Source organism: Podarcis pityusensis, assembly GCF_964106645.2.
Source record: "Podarcis pityusensis genome assembly, chromosome: 12".
Taxonomy (NCBI): Eukaryota; Metazoa; Chordata; class Lepidosauria; order Squamata; family Lacertidae; genus Podarcis; species Podarcis pityusensis.
Genome location: NC_138037.1, coordinates 4,807,138 through 4,827,799, shown reverse-complemented (window position 1 = coordinate 4,827,799; position 20,662 = coordinate 4,807,138). Strand labels below are relative to the sequence as shown.

General features: G+C 45.5%; 1 protein-coding gene across 1 annotated transcript in view; it reads right to left on the bottom strand.

Annotated features, from left to right (window-relative positions):
- CCDC12 (coiled-coil domain containing 12) overlaps window positions 1-12,436 on the bottom strand; it is a 33,791-nt gene extending 21,355 nt beyond the window's left edge. Inside the window, exon 1 of the mRNA XM_080974319.1 lies at window positions 12,303-12,436. Within this exon, the coding sequence (XP_080830445.1) occupies window positions 12,303-12,401 (99 nt within the window). The 5' untranslated portion in view covers window positions 12,402-12,436. The remainder of the gene's footprint in view (window positions 1-12,302) is intronic.
- Window positions 12,437-20,662: the final 8,226 nt, after the last annotated feature.

The window sequence follows — 20,662 nt, the reverse complement described above, 5'->3', positions numbered from 1 at the left end:
GACAAGAGGGTGAATCGCTTAACTGTCAGGGGTCCTTTAGCTTTTATGTGTACCGAGGCCCCAATTCGCTTCCTTATTGTGCAACAACTGACTTTCTGCCATGTGCAAGAAGTCTCTTAACAGTCATTACGACAGTCACTTGCTACCTGTTCATTTAAAACGGGAATTACCAAGGACTGAATCAGGGACCTTCCTGCACGCAAAGTTCTGGAATTTCTCCGGTGTGACACACTGCTGGTTTCCCTTCCCAGAAGGTTAGAAATATATGCAAAAAGGTAGCTTCAGCTGGCTGCCAAATCAGCCAAGTGCAGAAGGAGGAGATATTAACAAAGAGATGTCCCATTACCTCCCCACCCACCCAACACCTGCACTTTTTGACATCACCGAAACAGCTATATGTGGGTGGGCAGGCTATTTAAAAATGTTTTGTTTTTTTAAGACTACTAATCTCTGAGTTTCTTTGCAGGGAAATGAGGAAGGCAATGGCCTTCTCATTTTTATGTACCACATAATAAATATTTGGTCTTGCTACGTTGTTGTTCTTGTTGTTGTTAATGCATCTTCTTCTATATGGCTTTTGGGATTTTTTTGACTGTGCCAAAACCGATTTTGGTAAAAGCTATTACAGTGGTACCTCGGGTTAAGTACTTAATTCGCTCCGGAGGTCTATTCTTAAACTGAAACTGTTCTTAACCTGAAGCACCACTTTAGCTAATGGGGCGTCCTGCTGCCGCTGCGCCGCCGGAGCACGATTTCTGTTCTCATCCTGAAGCAAAGTTCTTAACCTGAAGCACTATTTCTGGGCAAGCGGAGTCTGTAACCTGAAGCGTATGTAACCTGAGGTACCACTGTAAAGGGAAATTTGCAAATATTTAAAAAGAAACCATTTGCCACCAAACATGGGCATCCAAAAACCTCCTCTCAGATTTTGCGTTCAACATGCCACCCCATGAGCCCAGACAGTATGTCTGTGAAAAGCTAAACATTGGCTATGCTAAAAATGGGGAAGCCACTGCAGAATCAAAAACTGTGAGTTCTTCCCCCTTGTACCAGTTAACCGGCCATGAATGTGTCAACTGATTCTTCCTGGCTTGCGCAGAAGAGAGGGTTCAAACCTATCCTGTTATAAGGTCCTCAAGGGCAAAAGCTTGTTCTTGTGCTCTCGCTCTCTCTTCAGCCGTCTGTAAATAGCCATCCGTGTACAGCACTGCTGTGATATTAACAAATATTCAAGACAGAAGCTGCTATTTATATATATGATGTGAACACACATAACAGGTTAATTTCAAACAACACCAGGGAGTCGTTTGCAGATGTAAATCACATGCTTCTCAGATACTAATTAAGCATTCCCACTTGGGTGCAAGACACAGATCTAACTGTGCATTTTTGGAGTTGATCATTAACCTAGTTTCCCCCTAGTCTTCTCTTACCACCCGCCCCCCCCCTCACAATCCCTTTTTAAATCAAACACAAAAGCCCTGTTGGGGAAAGGCGGAGCTGCTTGACGAGGGATACAGTTCAATAATACAGGCCTGGTTAGCCAAGCCAGGGTTGGCATTTTAAAAGCAGAAAAGAGAACATGCTCTTCATGGGCATTTGATTTTGTCCTTTCAAAACCTGAAATTCCTTGAGGAGCCTTGGCTCTTCACAAGGGGAGTCGCTGCTGCTATCTTTGGATTGTAAGCCTGGAAACAAGAGGGGAGGGACGAAACTTTGGCTGGGAAATCTAACATTCATTAAAAGTGACCTTGGCTGAGAGCAACTCCTGCCCAGCTGAACACAACAGAGTTACGGTAACTCTGTGCAGCAAACCACTCAGAAATGTGCAGAAGAATACACCAGACCACTTGGCTACGACCAGGAAAACCAATTCTATGGCATGGATGGTTAGGTGCCGCAAGAGCCACATCGGTGGCCGAAACGTTAATCCTCCAAAACTAAAACCAGCTAGTTCTGAATGTAAGGGTCGCACTGGCTCAGGCTGTTAAGGAGGAGAATATTTGAGAGACAGACACTATACAAAACGGTCAAGGCGTGTTTAGAATTCGCTGCCCAAGATCGCAGCCACTACTGCATGGATCTTCAAAGTGCTTGTTGTTGTTGTTTAGTCATTTAGTCGTGTCCAACTCTTCGTGACCCCATGGACCAGAGCACGCCAGGCACTCCTGTCTTCCACTGCCTCCCACAGTTTGGTCAAACTTTAGTTGGTAGCTTCGAGAACACTGTCCAACCATCTCATCCTCTGTCGTCCCCTTCTCCTTGCGCCCTCCATCTTTCCCAACATCAGGGTCTTTTCCAGGGAGTCTTCTCTTCTCACAACGTGGCCAAAGTATTGGAGTCTCAGCTTCAGGATCTGTCCTCCCAGTGAGCACTCAGGGCTGATTCCCTTCAGAATGGATAGGTTTGATCTTCTTGCAGTCCATGGGACTCTCAAGAGTCTCCTCCAGCACCAGAATTCAAAAGCATCAACTGTGCTAGGTCCCAGGTTACATGGACACCCATTATATTTTGATGCCAGAATGTAAGAAGCTGAAACGTTTTTTGGCCTTGTGCACAAACCCGACATCTTAACCTTTTGGAAGGCTTTCCTGGCCAAGGGGATTAAAAAGCAAGTCGCTAGGTGCTCCGCCGGCAGAACATTAAGACTCTGACTACAACTCCCAGCAGTCTGGGGTGATGGGAGTCCACAACATCTGAAGGGGACCACGCTGGCTATCCCTGGCCTAAATTTCAGTTCTTTTTTTTTTCCTGACCCCTATAAACAATGACTACAAGGTGAATCCAGAAAGAGAGAAATAGCCAAGACTGGAAAAGTTAAGTGGGTGGGTTGGAAAAAAGAATACAGCATGAGTTCTTAGACACGTAAGGCACTTTGCTATAAAATTCCTCACTTTCCATGTACTTGTAAAATGTGTTTAGAAAGTTGTCTCGCAGCCTTGTTCCACATTTGTTATCCACATCTAGCCCTCTTTTGCTTCTTTATTTATACCAGTACACAGACTGGCGCCAACCGAGCTAAAAAACTTGATAGCAAGTTTTCAAAGCTGTCACGTCCTCTGTGCTCAAGGAGAGAGATTTCGCCACCTTTTCTGCCCTCTGTTAGCACAGTTTCTCTTTAACTCTGAGCAACGCTCTGCTGCCAAGACCCAGATTCTGCAGAAGAGAGGGAGGGAGGGAGGGATTGTGAACCATGTGGCTTCGGGGTTGCTCAAGAAATAAGTTACAAGTGGCTGGATTGGAAAGGTCTCCCGTCCCATGCCACAGAGAGGCAGCAATAGTACTAGCAGGGAATATTTCTAGCATGCATACAGCACCACAAACCTGGATAAAATATATAAAGGCTGCAATCTAGGACTGGGAAAACACTCCACAGGGCAGTTCCAAAAGTCCTGTAGCCGCAGATATCAGGGGTGTGGAAACAAGTGAGGCATAAACCTCCCAAAACAAGGGCCCTACAAAATTTGCTTAAGTTGAAAGCATGAACCAAGATTTGAAAAGCCCCTGGGCCAGGGAAGGTCACTGGCATGAAGAAGGACTAACGTTATCTCCATATGTATCCCTTTAGCACTTCTGAACAGCCTTCTGAGAGCCACACGCGAGCAGAGCAATACAGTGGTACCTCGGGTTACATATGCTTCAGGTTAGAGACTCCGCTAACCCAGAAATAGTACCTCGGGTTAAGAACTTTGCTTCAGGATGAGATCAGAAATCGTACAGCAGCGGCAGGAGGCAGCCCCATTAGCTAAAGTGGTGCTTCAGGTTAATAACAATTTCAGGTTAAGAACAGACCTCCAGAACAAATCAAGTTCTTAACCCGAGGTACCACTGTACATGCATTTCTTCCTTTGTGCAGGGACTGTTGTTGTAGCTTCTTTTCTTTATTTTTAATGCGAATTAAAATCCAAATAAGTCAAATACTTGTTTTAAAAAAATGCATTTCCTTCCCTTAAAAACTACCCAGCCTAAGCCTTGATAACGATCATTTGCTAAGACAGCAGAAAGTGTTTCATGAGCCAGCGAAACCAGGCTTTGGTTGTTAAAATGGAAAGCTATCATTTGTATTCTGAAATCAGGCAGCAACACAAGAGCTTCGCTTCCTGCCTTAGCCGGAGCAAACCACAGACCTTATCACACCAACGCAAGCATTCTCTTTCCTATTTTTCTCTGGGGCTCTGCTTAACGTGGCCTGAAGACGCTGTTCCACTTCCTCATGCAGTGTGAAAACAGGAAAGAAAACAGGAAATGCACAGCTGAACAGAGTGTCATCCCTTTAATAAGGCCTGGACAAAAAAAAAACCATCTCTGTGAGGAACGTGACTCACATTAGGCTTTATTTTGTGTCTTTTGGGGCCTATCGGGTCACCAAGATGAATCAGCAACTCCCCCAAAGCAAAACCAGAAGGAGGCTTTAGTCTACGCTGGGTGATCCAACATTCAGCCCTTGGAAGATGGCGGGAAGAGCGGGGTCTGCAGACAGCACTTTCCCACAGCGGCCGAGGGAGCGATCCTGTGCCATGCCGCTTTGGGCTCCCACTGGCAGCGTCAGTGGCATGGCTGTTCCAGAGCCGCCTCCAGCTGCAGCTCATTGTCCACTCGCCTACTCTCACCTGGCGGAGCGAAGGTGAGCCACATCTCCCTTCTTGGCCACCCCAACACACTGCCCTGGGAGTTCTTCGTCCAGCGGCAAAGCCCAGGTGCAGGTGGGCGCCAGAGTTAAAAACCCAGCTGCAGTGATACCTCCGGTTACAAACTTCATTCATTCTGGAGGTCCATTCTTAAACCGAAACCGTTCTTAACACGAGGCACGCTTCCGCTAATAGGGCTTCCCACTGATGCCGCACCACCGGCGCGCGACTTCCGCTCGCATCCCGGGGCAAAGTTCGCAACTAGGGGCTCCTTGGTTAGTGGAGCTTGTTACCAGAAATATTTGTAAGGAGGACGGTACGCAACCCAAGGTTCCACCGTATATAACCAAATGGCGACTTAAACCTAGGTTACAATCGTCAAAATGGACTGTCTAGGCCAGGGGTCTGCAAACTTTTTCAGCAAGGGGCCAGTCCACTGTCCCTCAGACCTTGTGGGGGGCCGGACTATATTTTGGAGAGAAAAAATGAACGAATTCCTATGCCCCACAAATAATCCAGAGATGCATTTTAAATAAAAGGACACATTCTGCTCATATAAAAACACGCTGATTCCTGGACCGTCCGTGGGCCGGATTTAGAAGGCAACTGGGCCGGATCCAGCCCCCAGGCCTTAGTTTGCCTACCCATGGTCTAGGCGCTATTTTTCCTTTATTTTCAAGGAACTTCGTTGTTGTTATTTGCTTGGAAGTAAGAAGCGCTGCATCCAGAGGAGCTTTCTTATCCTCAAAAAAGTGTGCCTAGAATTGCAGCTGGAAAGACAGATCGTGAAGCTGAGGCTCCAATACTTTGGCCACATGGTGAGAAGAGAAGACTCCCTGGAAAAGACCCTGGTGTTGGGAAAGATGGAGGGCACAAGGAGAAGGGGATGACAGAGGATGAGATGGTTGGACAATGTTCTCAAAGCTACCAGCATGAGTTTGACCAAACTGCGGGAGGCAGTGGAAGACAGGAGTGCCTGGCGTGCTCTGGTCCAGGGGGTCACGAAGAGTCGGACACAACTAAATGACTAAACAACAACAACAACAACAACAACAACAACAACAGGATTGCAGCAGTGCCATCCAGCCAGATGGATATGTCAGTTGCCAACCTAGCATCTAGAGATCTCCATATGGTCGCAACTTCGCAACACAGGATTGTATGCCTGGCAGATTTCGAGCACTGGCCCCACAACTCTGTGAACTTTTCTTCTTCTTCACGGGCTGCGTTTATTTACTGGCTTCACCAAAGCCTTGAATCATTTTGACTGGAAGCCGTCTAAAATAATTTATTATGATAATATTTATTTATACCCCATCTTTTTATATCCTGACAGGAACTCAATGTCTGCGTTATTAATTTTGCTAAATAAATAAGTATATTAAATCTATTAATTGTGCATTTAATTACATATATTCTATTAAATATATTGTGTATATTAAATGATATTAGCTATACAGTGGTACCTCGGGTTAAGTACTTAATTCGTTCCGGAGGTCCGTTCTTAACCTGAAGCACCACTTTAGCTAATGGGGCTTTCTGCTGCAGCTGCGCCGCTGGAGCACAATTTCTGTTCTCATCCTGAAGCAAAGTTCTTAACCTGAAGCACTATTTCTGGGTTAATGGAGTCTGTAAACTGAAATGTATGTAACCTGAAGCGTATGTAACCTGAGGTACCACTATACTGTGAACACTTTAACTCACGATATGGAAATTTAATTCAGTGTGTGGCTCGTGGGTTCTGTGTCAAAGTACTGCTGCGGCCCACCTGGTCTGAGAGGCTGAACCGCCTGGCCTGAAGCAATCCATTTTCCCAAGCTGTCAGAAACTTTATTAGTCAGGCTATTAATAAACGATGAGCTGTGGGGGTAGGCGGTTTATCTTGACAGATCACTTTATTCCTAACATGGATAATTCATAGAAGCCGCAACTTCTTGGGGGCACTGGCAGCAAGGAAAGCGCCAGCAAACCTTCAGCTATCGTATTTCTTTTTAATTAAGAAATAAAAGGTTTCCAAGGGACAAAAGCAGCGCTCTTCAATGACGGCATAGATGTGAAGTAGACAACAGCTTGTGAGAGAACAAGCACTACATGGCCTCAGCTGGGGCCAATGGAACCCCCCCTCCTCAATGTAGAATCACCAAGTCAGTTCATGTTATCAAGTTATTTCAGGATATATTGCAGATATTGTCATGGTACACAGGTTATGCATGAAGTACCCAATGCTAAACCTACACAGGTGTGCCCTGAGAAGATCTGGAATAAAGCGTTCAAATCATGAAAACATATGGACTGCCTATTATACTCTAGTCTGGTATTCCAATAGTAGTCAGCTAGATGCTCCCGGCAGTTCACAGCTGAGGAACGATGGAGCTAACAGAGTCCTGTTAGTTCCTAGTATCAGATTATCAAAAGTATTCTGAACAAGGGAGGTTTCCATTTTAGCAAATAGCCTCTGACAGATCTATTCCTTTGTGAATTTGGAAGTTCTTTTTTCAAAGGAACTTCTAGTGATACTCTTCATCAGCAACTGAATCTACTGCCAGTCATTTTCACTGGTGGGTTCAAAGCAGACAAATTCTTTTTGCCTTGCTACACCATTCATAATCGTCAAGCATAACTCCTCAGGATTCACCACCCCCCAAAAAAGAAGTCCCAAATGCTTATGCCTTCCATCATAAGGAAAATCCCCAATAAATATTACTAAATTATTATGGCGTGCTCTGGTCCATGGGGTCACGAAGAGTTGGACACGACTAAACGACTAAACAACAACAAATTATTCTATAGGCAAACTCCCTATTTACGCAGGGTAAAAGTTCTGAGGCATTTAAGTGAAATTGCATATACTGTATTGGGAACAAGATCGAAAAAGCCTGCAAACAGCACAACCGCTCCCTCCAAACCTCATCACTCAAACTCCAAATCTCCACAAGCCTCAAAGGCCGGTGCAAGGGCTCCCAAGATTGTTTTTGTGCTTTTTAAGAGCTGTTTTTGCCACTTTTCGTACCACTTCCAGGTTCGTGGCAATGCACGTATGCCTTGAATGCGTGTAAATGGGGAGTTTCCGTTGAGTGCTTTTAAAGTGTTTAAAGTGGTATGTGTACACTGTGCCAGTAATACAGATAAACGATCAATCTGCAAGTTATTTATCAGTATTATCACCCAGAAATTAAAAGAAAGGGGCGGAGCACACACAAAAACACTCTAGGCTGCCTAACGCGCTCAGAACCAAGCAGAAATTTGAACCCAGGGTTTCTGGTCCAGAGCAGTGTCTCTTTCTCTTGACCATATACTATATGAGGCATGTCCAACAGGTTGATCGTGATCAACTGGTAGGTCACCTCACGTTCGTAGTCGATCGCGGTCTAGCAATGATGCCTCCTCCCGCCCCCTGCGCTAGGGGTATCCATTGGCTCCCCCCCCCCAAAAAAAGCTCTATAACTTTGGCTTCCCCCTGAAAAAAAATGGGTAGATCACTGCCAGTTTTTTTGTATTGGGAGTAGATCACAGTCTCTTGGGAGTTGGACGTGCCTGTACTATATCATCAAAGAGATGCCATACAGAAATCCCTGCCTCCTCAAATCCTTCATATCATGGCACCTTAAGCTGCTCACACGCTCTTGGATTCCAAAACACTACCTCAAAAGGCCTTCAAAAGTTACTGCAATCTCTCCACCGCCCCCCAAAAAACACACACATTAGAGCTCATTTCTGAAGATCACAGAAGATCGAAGTCCCCCATACCCTATGTCAGGCACCCCCAAACTCGGCCCTCCAGATGTTTTGGGACTACAACTCCCATCATCCCTAGCTAACAGGACCAGCGGTCAGGGATGATGGGAATTGTAGTCCCAAAACATCTGGAGGGCCGAGTTTGGGGGTGCCTGCCCTACGTATTCCCATTCACTTCCTGTGCCCCAAATCTCATAACTGAGACTTGAGTTTTGGTATTCTTGTTCAATTTAAGATACAAAACTTTCTAGCTTGAGTAACACAGACCCTTAATGCTGGTAAAAGAGTCTAGTCCAAACCTTTGACAATCCAGGAAATCTACCACTACAACTCTCTTGCTGGGTTGCCATCTCATCTCTGCTTAAAAACCTCCAACGAAGAGACTCCACCACCTTCCAAGGCAGTCTATTCAACTACCCAATGGCTTGTACCACCAGAAAATTCTTCTTAATGTTGAGTCTTAATAATAATATAATAATAATTTATTTATACCCCGCCCATCTGGCTGAGTTTCCCCAGCCACTCTGGGTGGCTCCCAATTGAGTGTTAAAAACAATACAGCATTAAATATTAAAAACATCTCTAAACAGGGCTGCCTTCAGATGTCTTTTAAAGATAAGATAGCTGCTTATTTCCTTCACATCTGAAGGGAGGGCGTTCCACAGGGCGGGCGCCACTACTGAGAAGGCCCTCTGTCTGGTTCCCTGTAACCTCACTTCTCGCAATGAGGGAACCACCAGAAGGCCCTCGGAGCTGGACCTCAGTGTCCGGGCTGAATGATGGGGGTGGAGACGCTCCTTCAGGTATACTGGACCGAGGCCGTTTAGGGCTTTAAAGGTCAGCACCAACACTTTGAATTGTGCTCGGAAACGTACTGGGAGCCAATGCAGATCGCTCAGGACCAGTCAAAATCCCCTAACTTGTGAGTTTTGGTCATTCCCTGTAAAGCAACCGAAAAACCACAAATCTGCTGCACCATCTGTGTGGAATCCCTTTAAATGTACATACATCAGAGTAAGGATCCTTTTAATTCAGTATCATGTGGAAAACCATCTTGGCTGTGAGACCTGAGGGTCTGCTCCTGTCCTGCAGGCCTTTTTCACTTGGCCTGGAAGGGCAGGACTCTGACTGAATCCAGCTACAAAAGCTTAAGCTGAAAAGACTCTTGGGTTGGGGTGTTGAAGTTTGTGGGGTTTTTAAATCTTTATTACAGATACTGTTGTGATTTTTGTGCAAACTGTTCAGTTTAACTGCATATTTTTAATGACTACTTTTGTTACACTGTAGTTATGTTTATTTTCATGTTGCAAGTTGACTTGAGCGTGGTATGAGCTGTGGAAAGGTGGCTTACAAATAAAATTATGTATGTATGATTTGGCAATCATTTTTTTGTGTGTCTTACAAATAAACACACCTGCTTTCCAAAAGGAATCGCAACTTTGTATCCAAATTAGCATTAGCCACTTGCTCTGCTAATACAAGGATTTCTGCAAGTAAAACTTCCCATACTTCCTTCCCCCCACAAACCTCCTAAATCTGTTCTGAGGGTTCCCCCTTCCTTCAGAGCATATTTGGGGAGGCCCTGGGGCACACCCTGGGGGAGGAAAGTGGCCATGTGCCATTACACAAGCATAAATCCTTCCACTAATGCAGACTTGAGAAACTTGGGTCCCCAGATGTTGACGGACTACAACTCCCATCATCCCTAAGCACTGATATAAAAGTTAATTTAGAAAATCATGAGGGAAGGAAGTTGATAGTGTTATAAGAAAGTTCATGTCATATATTTATGTATATATATGTGTGTTAATGGAAAAATCCGAGGGCTCCCTTGGACAAAAACAAAGACACCAACTAGGATAATGTGGAGCAAAACAGCAGCCTGTAGGCTTGGCCTTCATTGAACTGTTGCAACAAGGTGCTCCCCTCACTTGCAGGAGAGAGGAAGGCCACAGGAAAAAATGGTGTGCAAGGTCTTAAAGACTTTTGAAATTCCCATCCTGTAGATCAAGCCCACCCCCAGAAACATCATGCATACATCACAGAAAGGAGGGGTTGAGGGAGGAGTTGTGGTGGTAACCTGAGTGTCCTGTCACCTGGCTGGTTCCCCCTTTCCCCTTCCCCATGAGTACTTTCCAGGTGACAGAGGGGAGTTTGCAGTTTCCTGCCCCCAGAGGGAAGAGCTGATTATTGTCCTTTGTTCCAGTCTGTGCTGAATCCACTCCCATATGCAAGTTCTTTGTGATCCTGGTGGTCTTCTGTCTAGGACCATCAGGGTTGGCATAGCAACTGGGCGGGGCTCCTGTGGATGTGCTGGTATGCTGAAGGGATTATGGGTGCCCTGTATCAAACCTTCCCCATTTTGTAGTCCTTCCTTCATGGAGTAAAATAAAAGTGGAACAGTGCAAATCCGATGTATGGTTGATTTTCTATGAATTTATAACAGAAGTGTAGTGTATGTAGTGTGTGAGTGTGAGTGTGTGTGAAGTTTGTAGAAACTGAATGATGGGGGGGGGGGGGTTTCCTGCTACATATAATGTTCACAAATGTACCAAGCAAATACATATATAAATATATAAAACCACATGCCTGAAACCCACAGGAAAAGTCCTAAAACCATTTTGACTTTTTCAGTCACTTGAAATATTTCTCAGCAAGGTTGAAGGAAATGCAGAAACCTTCCCATTGTCTCTGTCCTCACAAATCCTGCCTTAAGGGCACATTTAAGGTGTGAATAGGGTGAGCCTGTGACCTGGCTCAGGAATTAAGTATTATCATTACAAAAGAATGGCCAGGCTGTCCAGGTAATCGAGTCAAAGTGACCATTAACAGGTAACCTGGCAACAGGTAGGAAGCGGTCTGCCATAGTCAAAACAAACAAACAAACAAACAAACAAACAAATTCCTTCCAGTAGCACCTTAGAGACCAACTAAGTTTGTTATTGGTATGAGCTTTCGTGTGCATGCACACTTCTTCAGACAGTATCTGAATAACAATAACAAACTTAGTTGGTCTCTAAGGGGCTACTGGAAGGAATTTAAAAAAAAATAATTGGTAACATGGCAGACAGGGTAAAAACAACCCACTCAGATTTCTGTTGTAGACCGACTTTTCTGTGATGTAGGTATGATGTACCTGGGGGGTGGAATTGGGCTACACTCCTTCTGTGATGTATGTATGATGTTTCTGCGGGTGGTCTTGGACTCCAGGGTGGGCAATTTAAAATGTCTATATAAGGGCTTGCACACCTTTGTTCTGGGTTCCTCTCCTCCCTCCTGCGTTGGGGGCGGGGGGGGAGGTGAGGACCCTGTTGCAACAGTTCAATAAAGATCAGGCTTCCTAGCTGCTTTGCTTCTCAATATTCTCTGGTTGGCCTCTGTTATTTTCTCCTACCAATAGAGAACCTACAAAAGGACTCTCTTGGGTACCCTATAAAAGGAGCAGTTTTATTACTTAAAACCAGGCTTCCTCAACCTCAGCCCTCCAGATGTTTTGAAACTACAATTCCCATCATCCCTGACCACTGGTCCTGCTAGCTAGGGCTCATGGGAGTTGTAGGCCAAAAAAACATCTGGAGGGCCTAGTTTGAGGAACCCTCCTTAAAACAATAGGCTCCGAAGTGCCAGGGAGGTAAAGTGGAAAACATTGATGTGGTGATATATTATTAAGTAGAAAATTAATAATAAAATAAAATAATAATAATAAATAAAAATTATTTGTAAGGGGGGGGGGACAAAAAGTGACCTGGCAGGGACGGTCATTCGCCCCTCCCCCTCGGGATCCGCAGGGCTGAGGGGAGGCTTCGGGGCCCGATCCACCAGGGCTGCCTTCCTGCTCTCCCACCACGCCAGGCCGGCCTCGGCCCTGCTCCCCTCCCTCCATTCGGACCCGGAGCCGCCGCCCTTAACCCCTCGCCCCGCTCCGCTCCCCCAGCCGACCTGCCTGGCCGCCGCCGCCGCCCCGGTTCTCTCCCTCAGAGCCTTCAGCCGCTCCTTCCTCTTCAGCGCCTCCTCCTGCAGCCCACCGGGCGCCGCCATCTTGGCCCCTAGTGCGCAGGCGCAGAGCGGCGGAGCGCAGGGCCCCGCGCGCGGCGGGAGACCGCCGAGTGGTCGATGGGCGGCGTTGTGAGTGCGGAGGGAGGCGAGGCGAGCGGAGCGCAGAGATCATCGATCGGAGGAAAAGTGGGGGGGGGCGGGGATAAAATGTGATGAGGATTTAATTTTAATTTTATTTTGAGAGGGGTTAGTGTAGGTTGGGACGTAAGAGAGAAGAAGGTGGCCCTTTTGGTTGGAGGAGGGGCCTGTTCAGCCACAGTGCCTCTGACCATGCACAGAGTGCTTTCCTCACTCAGGAGGGACTCTGCGCTGGGGGAGTTTTCCTCAATTTTATTTTACTGTATTTTAATATGCTTTACTAATATTAAACAGAAGTAACAAACTAATCCAGAAGAAAAAAAGAAAATAGTAATATATGTTACATCACATCACAATGCATTCTTCTTGAATTTCTAACGACTTCCCGTCACTACATCATGCATCTATCACTTAGTCAATCATCTAAAGTAAAGGTAAAGGGACCCCTGACCATTAGGTCCAGTCGTGGCCGATTCCGGGGTTGCAGCGCTCATCTCACTTTACTGGCCGAGGGAGCCGGCATACAGCTTCCAGGTCATGTGGCCAGCAGGTCTAAGCCGCTTCTGGCGAACCAGAGCAGCGCACAGAAACGCCGTTTACCTTCCCGCTGGAGCGGTACCTATTTATCTACTAGCACTTTGACGTGCTTTTGAACTGCTAGGTTGGCAGGAGCAGGGACTGAGCAACGGGAGCTCACCCCATCACGGGGATTCGAACCGCCGACCTTCTGATCAGCAAGCCCTAGGCTCTGTGGTTTAACCCACAGCGCCACCCGCGTCCCAGTCAATCATCTAGCGCAGTACTTAATTTCGTTTTCTTAAATTTTGTCCATATTACGGTTTCCCCCCCAAGTTTTCTCATGTCATTTGTATATCACAAAAATAGCATGATAAATGTGGGGAAATATCCACAACATATGTTTCATTGTTTGTGGTCAATGTTAGGGCAGCTTGAGGGTGAGAGAGGCCCACCAGGGAATCATAGAATGGTAGGAAGGGACCTCCGAGGGAAATCTAGTCCAACCCCCCTTGCAATGCAGGAAATTGAAGACGCAGTCTAACCGGCTGATACCATACTGGACCCTGCTTCGCTTGGCAAATGTGCTAGCAGTTTTATTGCTGCGCCACTAACTTGCCATTGAGGGAGGATGTCTAAATTTTACAAAATATATAAATAACACCATAATTGAGGCTAACATCTGCAAAACAACAACAACAACAACCATGGATAAGCTTGTGAACCAATGCACTCTTATTTATTTATTATTTGATTTATTCAGTTTAATAAATAATAATAATAATAAATTTTATTTATATCCCGCCCTCCCCAGCCAAAGCCAGGCTCAGGGCGGCTAACAACAAACAAATAATCAAACAATCAAGTTTGCATTTACCCAGCAATATGCCCCATTGAATTCACCGGGATTTACTTCTGAGTAGGCATGCATATATGCCTGTTGTCTTTGTCCATGGAGTTTTCTTGGCAGGGATACTGGAGTGGTGTGCCGGTTCCTCCTCCAGGTGGATCACGTTTGGTCAAAACTCTCCACTATGACCTGTTCATCTTGGGTGCCCTGCTCGGCATAGTTCATAGCTTCTCTGTGTTATTCAAGCCCCTTCGCCACAGCAAGGCATGAAGGGGATTGCTTTTGAATTCTGGTGCTGGAGGAGACTCTTGAGAGTCCCATGGACTGCAAGAAGATCAAACCTATCCATTCTTAAGGAAATCAGCCCTGACTCCTCACTGGAAGGACAGATCCTGAAGCTGAGGCTCCAGTACTTTGGCCACCTCATGAGAAGAGAAGACTCCCTGGAAAAGACCCTGATGTTGGGGAACATGGAGGGCACAAGGAGAAGGGGAAGACAGAGGACGAGATGGTGGGACAGTGTTCTCGAAGCTACCAGCATGACTTTGACCAAACTGCGGGAGGCAGTGGAAGACAGGAGTGCCTGGTGTGCTCTGGTCCAGGGGGTCACTAAGCGTCGACTAAACAACAACAACAAAAAGGCATGCATATGCTTGCTTGGCTGGCATGCTGAGTAAAGGGAAGGGGGAAGGCCTTCACAAAGCAGCTGGCAATATTAGACGAGCCATTGATAAAAATTCAATGTTGCAAACAATTTTATACTGTAAAACAGGTAATTTCATTTCCATTTAAAAAACATCAACAACAACACCTGCCAACAGTTGTCATGCCAGCGTGCAATCTTGGGCATTCTGAATAGGATTTACTTCCAAGAAAACATGCCTAGGATTGTGCTGGATTTGACAATGGGGATAGGATTGCAGGTGGACATACTGCTTGAGTTTGAAGGCATTTCTATATCACTTTCTACAACAGAGAAAGTTTACTGGAAGGGAAATAGAAGTTGGCAAACCTAATCAGTATATTTCATAATAAAAAAAATCCTTCCAGTAGCACCTTTAAGACCAACTAAGTTAGTTCTTGGTATGAGCTTTCGTGTGCAAGCACACTTCTTCAGATACATGTTTTTGCTTATTGCTTATTACTGATTATTGTTTATTATGGAGAGAATCAATACACCTGGCCATTGGTGATTTATGTAGCACACTATCGTAGCAAACATAGACATGTCTACTCAGAAGTAAGTCCCACAGAATTCAATGGGGCAGACTCCCAGGTAAATATATGCACACTTATTTGGGAGTAAATCACCAAAGTATTGATTCTCTCCATAATAAACCTAACAATAATCAACAGAAAACAAAAGCTCCCTTTCTCTTGATAGAAATCAGGGTATCTTTAGCCATTACTGAATTGAAAACAAACTTTTATTATTATTTCCATTTGTGAGCTTCATTCGATGGAAGTTTTTTGTTTTATTTACAGCCCAGTTTTTTGTTTTATTTACAGTCCACAAATCTTGACATTTGCTTGGCGTGGGACTTTGGCCCACGTTTCTGAGCACGATTCAAAGTGTTGGTTTTGACCTTTAAAGCCCTAAACGGCCTCGGTCCTGTATACCTGAAGGAGCGTCTCCACCCCCATCATTCAGCCCGGACACTGAGATCCAGCGCCAAGGGCCTTCTGGCGATTCCCTCATTGCGAGAAGTGAGGCTACAGGGAACCAGACAGAGGGCCTTCTCGGTGGTGGCGCCCTCCCTGTGGAACACCCTTCCATCAAATGTCAAAGAGATAAACAACTACCTGACATTCAGAAGACATCTGAAGGCAGCCCGGTTCAAGGAAGTTTTTAATATTTAACGCTGTACTGTTTTTAACACTTGATTGGGAGCCGCCCAGAGTGGCTGGGGAAACTCAGCCAGATGGGCGGGGTATAAATGATAAATTATTATTATTAATATTATTATTATTTGGCCTCACTCAAAACGGAACCATTTCAAATGCACCCAGTTTTGCCTCTCTTCCACATTTCCACATCAGCCCTACCAGCGTGAATGTGCAAAGGCCGTCCTGATGTTACTGGCTTATTTCATCCAGATGTTTGCATTTTAAATAATTCAGAAGCCAGTGTACGGAGCAGACATCAAAGCAAAGCGAGAGGAGTTAGCCGTCAAAAAAAAAAACAAAGAAAGAAAAAGGATGAAGGACAGAGATTAATGCTTCTCCCTAGAATAAATTACTCAGCCTTTCAGAGGTTATTTCAGAGAGATTTTGTACGATGAGATACATGAATATGCAATGTTTGCCCTTGCGACTGACTTTTGTTGTGTTGTGATGTAGAGCGTTGATCTACAGACACAGATCACCCAAAAATGGTGCCTGCCTGTGTGTGAAACAGAGGAGGGGAATGAGGGAGGGTCCGGGAATTTAAATACCAGTATGTGATGCTAGACAGCATCTTAAAAAGCAGAGACATCACCTTGCCAACAAAGGTCCGTATAGTTAAAGCTATGGTTTTGCCAGCAGTGATGTATGGAAGTGAGAGCTGGACCATAAAGAAGGCTGATCGCCGAAGAATGGATGCTTTTGAATTCTGGTGCTGGAGGAGACTCTTGAGAGTCCCATGGACTGCCAGAAGATCAAACCTCTCCATTCTGAAGGAAATCAGCCCTGAGTGGAAGGACAGATCCTGAAGCTGAGGCTCCAAGACTTTGGCCACCTCAGGAGAAGAGAAGACTCCCTGGAAAAGACCCTGATGTTGGAGAAGGGGACAACAGAGGACAAGATGGCTGGACAGTGTTCTTGAAGCTACCAGCATGAGTTTGACCAAACTGCGGGAGGCAGTGGAAGACAGGAGTGCCTGGCGTGCTCTGGTCCAGGGGGTCACGAAGAGTCAGACACGACTAAACAACTAAACAACAACAACAATCTGAGAGAGGGTGGAGGAGATAGAGGGTCCGGGGATTTCAATAAGGAATCTGGCAGAAATATTTATCCTAAAACTTTAGGCAGGGACAGCCCATGAGATGCTCTTCAAATGTTCCTGGGCCACAGTTCCCATCATTCCTGGCAGTTGGCCATGTTAGGTGAGGATGAAGTAGTCCACAAACATCTAGAGAGCACTATCCAGGCCATGGATGGGGAACCTGTGCTGTGTGGTCCAAGACGGCTTTCCCTAAGTGCCGGCCTTATACCCGTATACCTGAAGGAGCATCTCCACCCCCATCGTTCAGCCCGGACACTGAGGTCCAGCTCCAAGGGCCTTCTGGTGGTTCCCTCATTGGGAGAAGTAAGGTTACAGAGAACCAGACAGGGGGCCTTCTTGGTAGTGGCGCCTGACCTGTGGAATCCCTCCCATCAGATGTCAAGGAGATAAACAACTATCTTATCTTTAAAGGACATCTGAAGGCAGCCCTGTTTAGGGAAGTTTTTAATACTTAATGCTGTATTGTTTTTAACATTCGATTGGGAGCCACTCAGAGTGGCTGGGTTCTGAGGTGATATTTGGTACTTTTGTTTTTGCAATTTTTTTTTGCGTTTTTGTTTGTGTGGCTTTTACATTTTTGTGACTGTGGCTTGTTTTTTGTTTTATGATTGACTGATTGTGTGACTGTGGAAATGGATAAAAGCCCCCCATCCAAACAATGACTATCATCAGCGCAGGTAAGAAAAAATAATAATTTTTATTTTTATCATCTACAATACTGCCTTATTTATTTTATAGTACAGTACATTGATTATTGCTTTCATTTTATGGATCAATGGTCTCGTTAGATAGTAAAATCCATGTTAAATTCCTGTTTTGGGGTTGTTTTTAAAAGTCTGGAATAGATTAATCCATTTTACATTACTCTCTATGGGAAAGCACGCCTTGGTTTTGGAACGCTTTGGATTTGGAACGGACTTCTGCAACAGATTAAGTTTGAAAATCAAGGTACCACTGTAGGTTTCTACAGCCGCAGCAGGTGCCGCAATCTCCCAACAGTTTGACTTCACCCCCAAAGGCACACCCCTCCGATACGATAATCTTTATTGTCATTGTCCCATACAGAACAACGAAACTGAAAAAATCTACACTAGACATTCAAAAACCAACAAGCCTGCTATCCCAGCTATCCCAGCCTGGTTAACCCCCTAAAAACTCCCATAATACAATATACTCCCATAGAGACTCCTTACACTGCATTAAAAACCAAAATCGCATTTGAATAGAAACTGTTTCTCAAGCGGCTAGTCTTAGTCTTTATAACCCTGGACCTTCTTCCAGAAGGCAGAAGCTGAAAGAGATAATTTCCAGGGTGCGCACTATCCTGCACTATCTCTGCAGCTTTCTTATGGCACCTGGAGACGTAGATTTGATCCAAGGTGGGAAGAGTGCACCCAATTATTCTCTCTGCAGTCTTTACAACCCTGGACAACATTATTTTTCCCCTGACCGTGCAGCTCCCAAACCACACACAGAGACCGTAAATTAAGACACTCTCCACAGTACAATGGTAAAATGCCGTCAACAGGTCCTTTAACAGATTATCTTTCCAGAGGATTCTCAGAAAATATAACCTCTGCTGTGCTCTCTTCATCAGGTCTTTGCTGTTTTCTCTCCACAGATGGATGACAACAACCTGCCCAGACTTTCCATTCATCATCTGATGCTCTTCTTTGTGTTCCCCCTCCGATAGACGTATGGAGGGGGGCAAGACAGGAACAGGCCTTTCGAGTGGTGGCTCCCTAGATGTGAAATGCTCTCCCCAGTCAGATGTGCCTGGCTCCATCAATATCAGCTTCCTGGCCTTCCTGTTAACTCAGGCATTTGGCTCTTAATTGAGGTCACATAACATGAAAATAGGGGACGCGGGTGGCGCTGTGGGTTAAACCACAGAGACTAGGACTTGCCGATCAGAAGGTTGGCGGTTCGAATCCCTGTGACGGAGTGAGCCCCGTGACGGAGTGAGCAGGGACCGAGCAACGGGAGCTCACCCCGTCGCAGGGGTTCGAACCGCCAACCTTCTGATTGGCAAGCCCTAGTCTCTGTGGTTTAACCCACAGCACCACCCGCGTCCCTTAGTTTTAGCTGGCTTCGGCTAAAACGTCACATTCCGTTCCTCGGTTTCCATTACGAAAAGAGGTTCCCATTACAAAGAACGGCTTCAAATGGTACCTCTGCCTCTCTTGCTAGCTGGAGGGTGTCACCTTTGCAAACTGATCGGCATTGCATTCCAAAGGCTGGAGAGAGCCTGGACCGTGAGGTACTATCAGGCTCCTTTGGGCCCCAGAAAGCCATTCTCACTAATCGAGACAGCCTAAGCTCCGCACAATATGATAGACACCTAGTGATGTTATGCACAGTTATTGGTAGAATTTTGCAACCACATGCTCTTATGCAGAAGGGGGATGTGTAGCAATGTCAACACCCACATGGCCTGCAGAGAAGCAGTGCGCTGGGCATCATGCGCTCTGCTAAGTTCCTTCCTGCAGTTTGGAGATTTACGCAAGAGCAGAGTAAGAAGAACCACGAAGGTTCATCGATTCTTCTTGAACTTTCATAGCTGCAGGTATTCCTTCTGTTTTAAAGTCATAAGAACATGAGAGCCAAGAAGAATGGCAGACGAAATTACAGTGGTGCCCCGCAAGACGAATGCCTCGCAAGACGAAAAACTCGCTAGACGAAAGGGTTTTTCGTTTTTTGAGCTGCTTCGCAAGACGATTTTCCCTATGGGCTTGCTTCGCAAGACGAAAACGTCTTGCAAGTTTGTTTCCTTTTTCTTAACACCGTTAATACAGTTGCTACTTGACTTCGAGGAGCAACTCATAGAACGCGGTGTGGTAGCCTTTTTTGAGGCTTTTAAAAACTTTGGTGATTTTTGAAGCTTTTCCAAAACTTTCCCGACACCGTGCTTCGCAAGACGAAAAAGATCGCAAGACAAAAAACTCGCGGAACAAATTAATTTCGTATTGCGAGGCACCACTCTAATGGACTATGCAGAACTGGACAAAATGACAGGAAGGATTCGAAACCTGCGGGACCAGAGATTTACAGAAGATTGGAAGAAGTATATGAATTATTTGAAGTGCGACTGTAATCAACAAATTACGCTAGTAGGAGTTTTGTAAGGAGAACTATACCAAGTGTTACAAAGCCTAAAAAGATAGAGATACTGGTTATGAGTCTGAAATGTAATAGGGGAAACAGGAAATGCATACTGAGAGAATAGATTGGAAAATTTTCAGACAGGACTGATGGAAGTCAAAAAAATTGAGTAAGATGTAAAAGTATGTTTAATTACTGTTGAAAATGATATGTTAAAAAACTAATAAAAATTAAGGTATATTTTAAAAAAATAACATAAGGACAGCCTGCAGGATCAGGCCAATGTCCCGTCTAGTCCAGCATCCTGTCCCCATTGCAGCCAACCAGATGCCAGATCCCACAAACAGGATCCAAGCATAAGAGCCTTCTCCTCGCCTGAAGCCTTCATTATACAGCAGGCTTCCTCAACATCAGCCCTCCGGATGTTTTTTGGCCTACAACTCCCATGATCCCTAGCTAGCAGGACCAGTGGTCAGGGATGATGGGAATTGTAGTCTCAAAACATCTGGAGGGCCGAGGTTGAGGAAGCCCGTTATACACCTCTCCTGTGGTTTCCGGTAGCCACAGGTCCTGTTAGCTAGGGATGATGGGAGTTGTAGTCCCAAAACATCTGGAGGGCCGAGTTTGGGGATGCCTGCTCTAAGCAGTCCCTATGTGGGATGAAGTGAATGGTGGGAAGGCCCAGGGTAGGACCTTTGCAGTGGCGGCTCC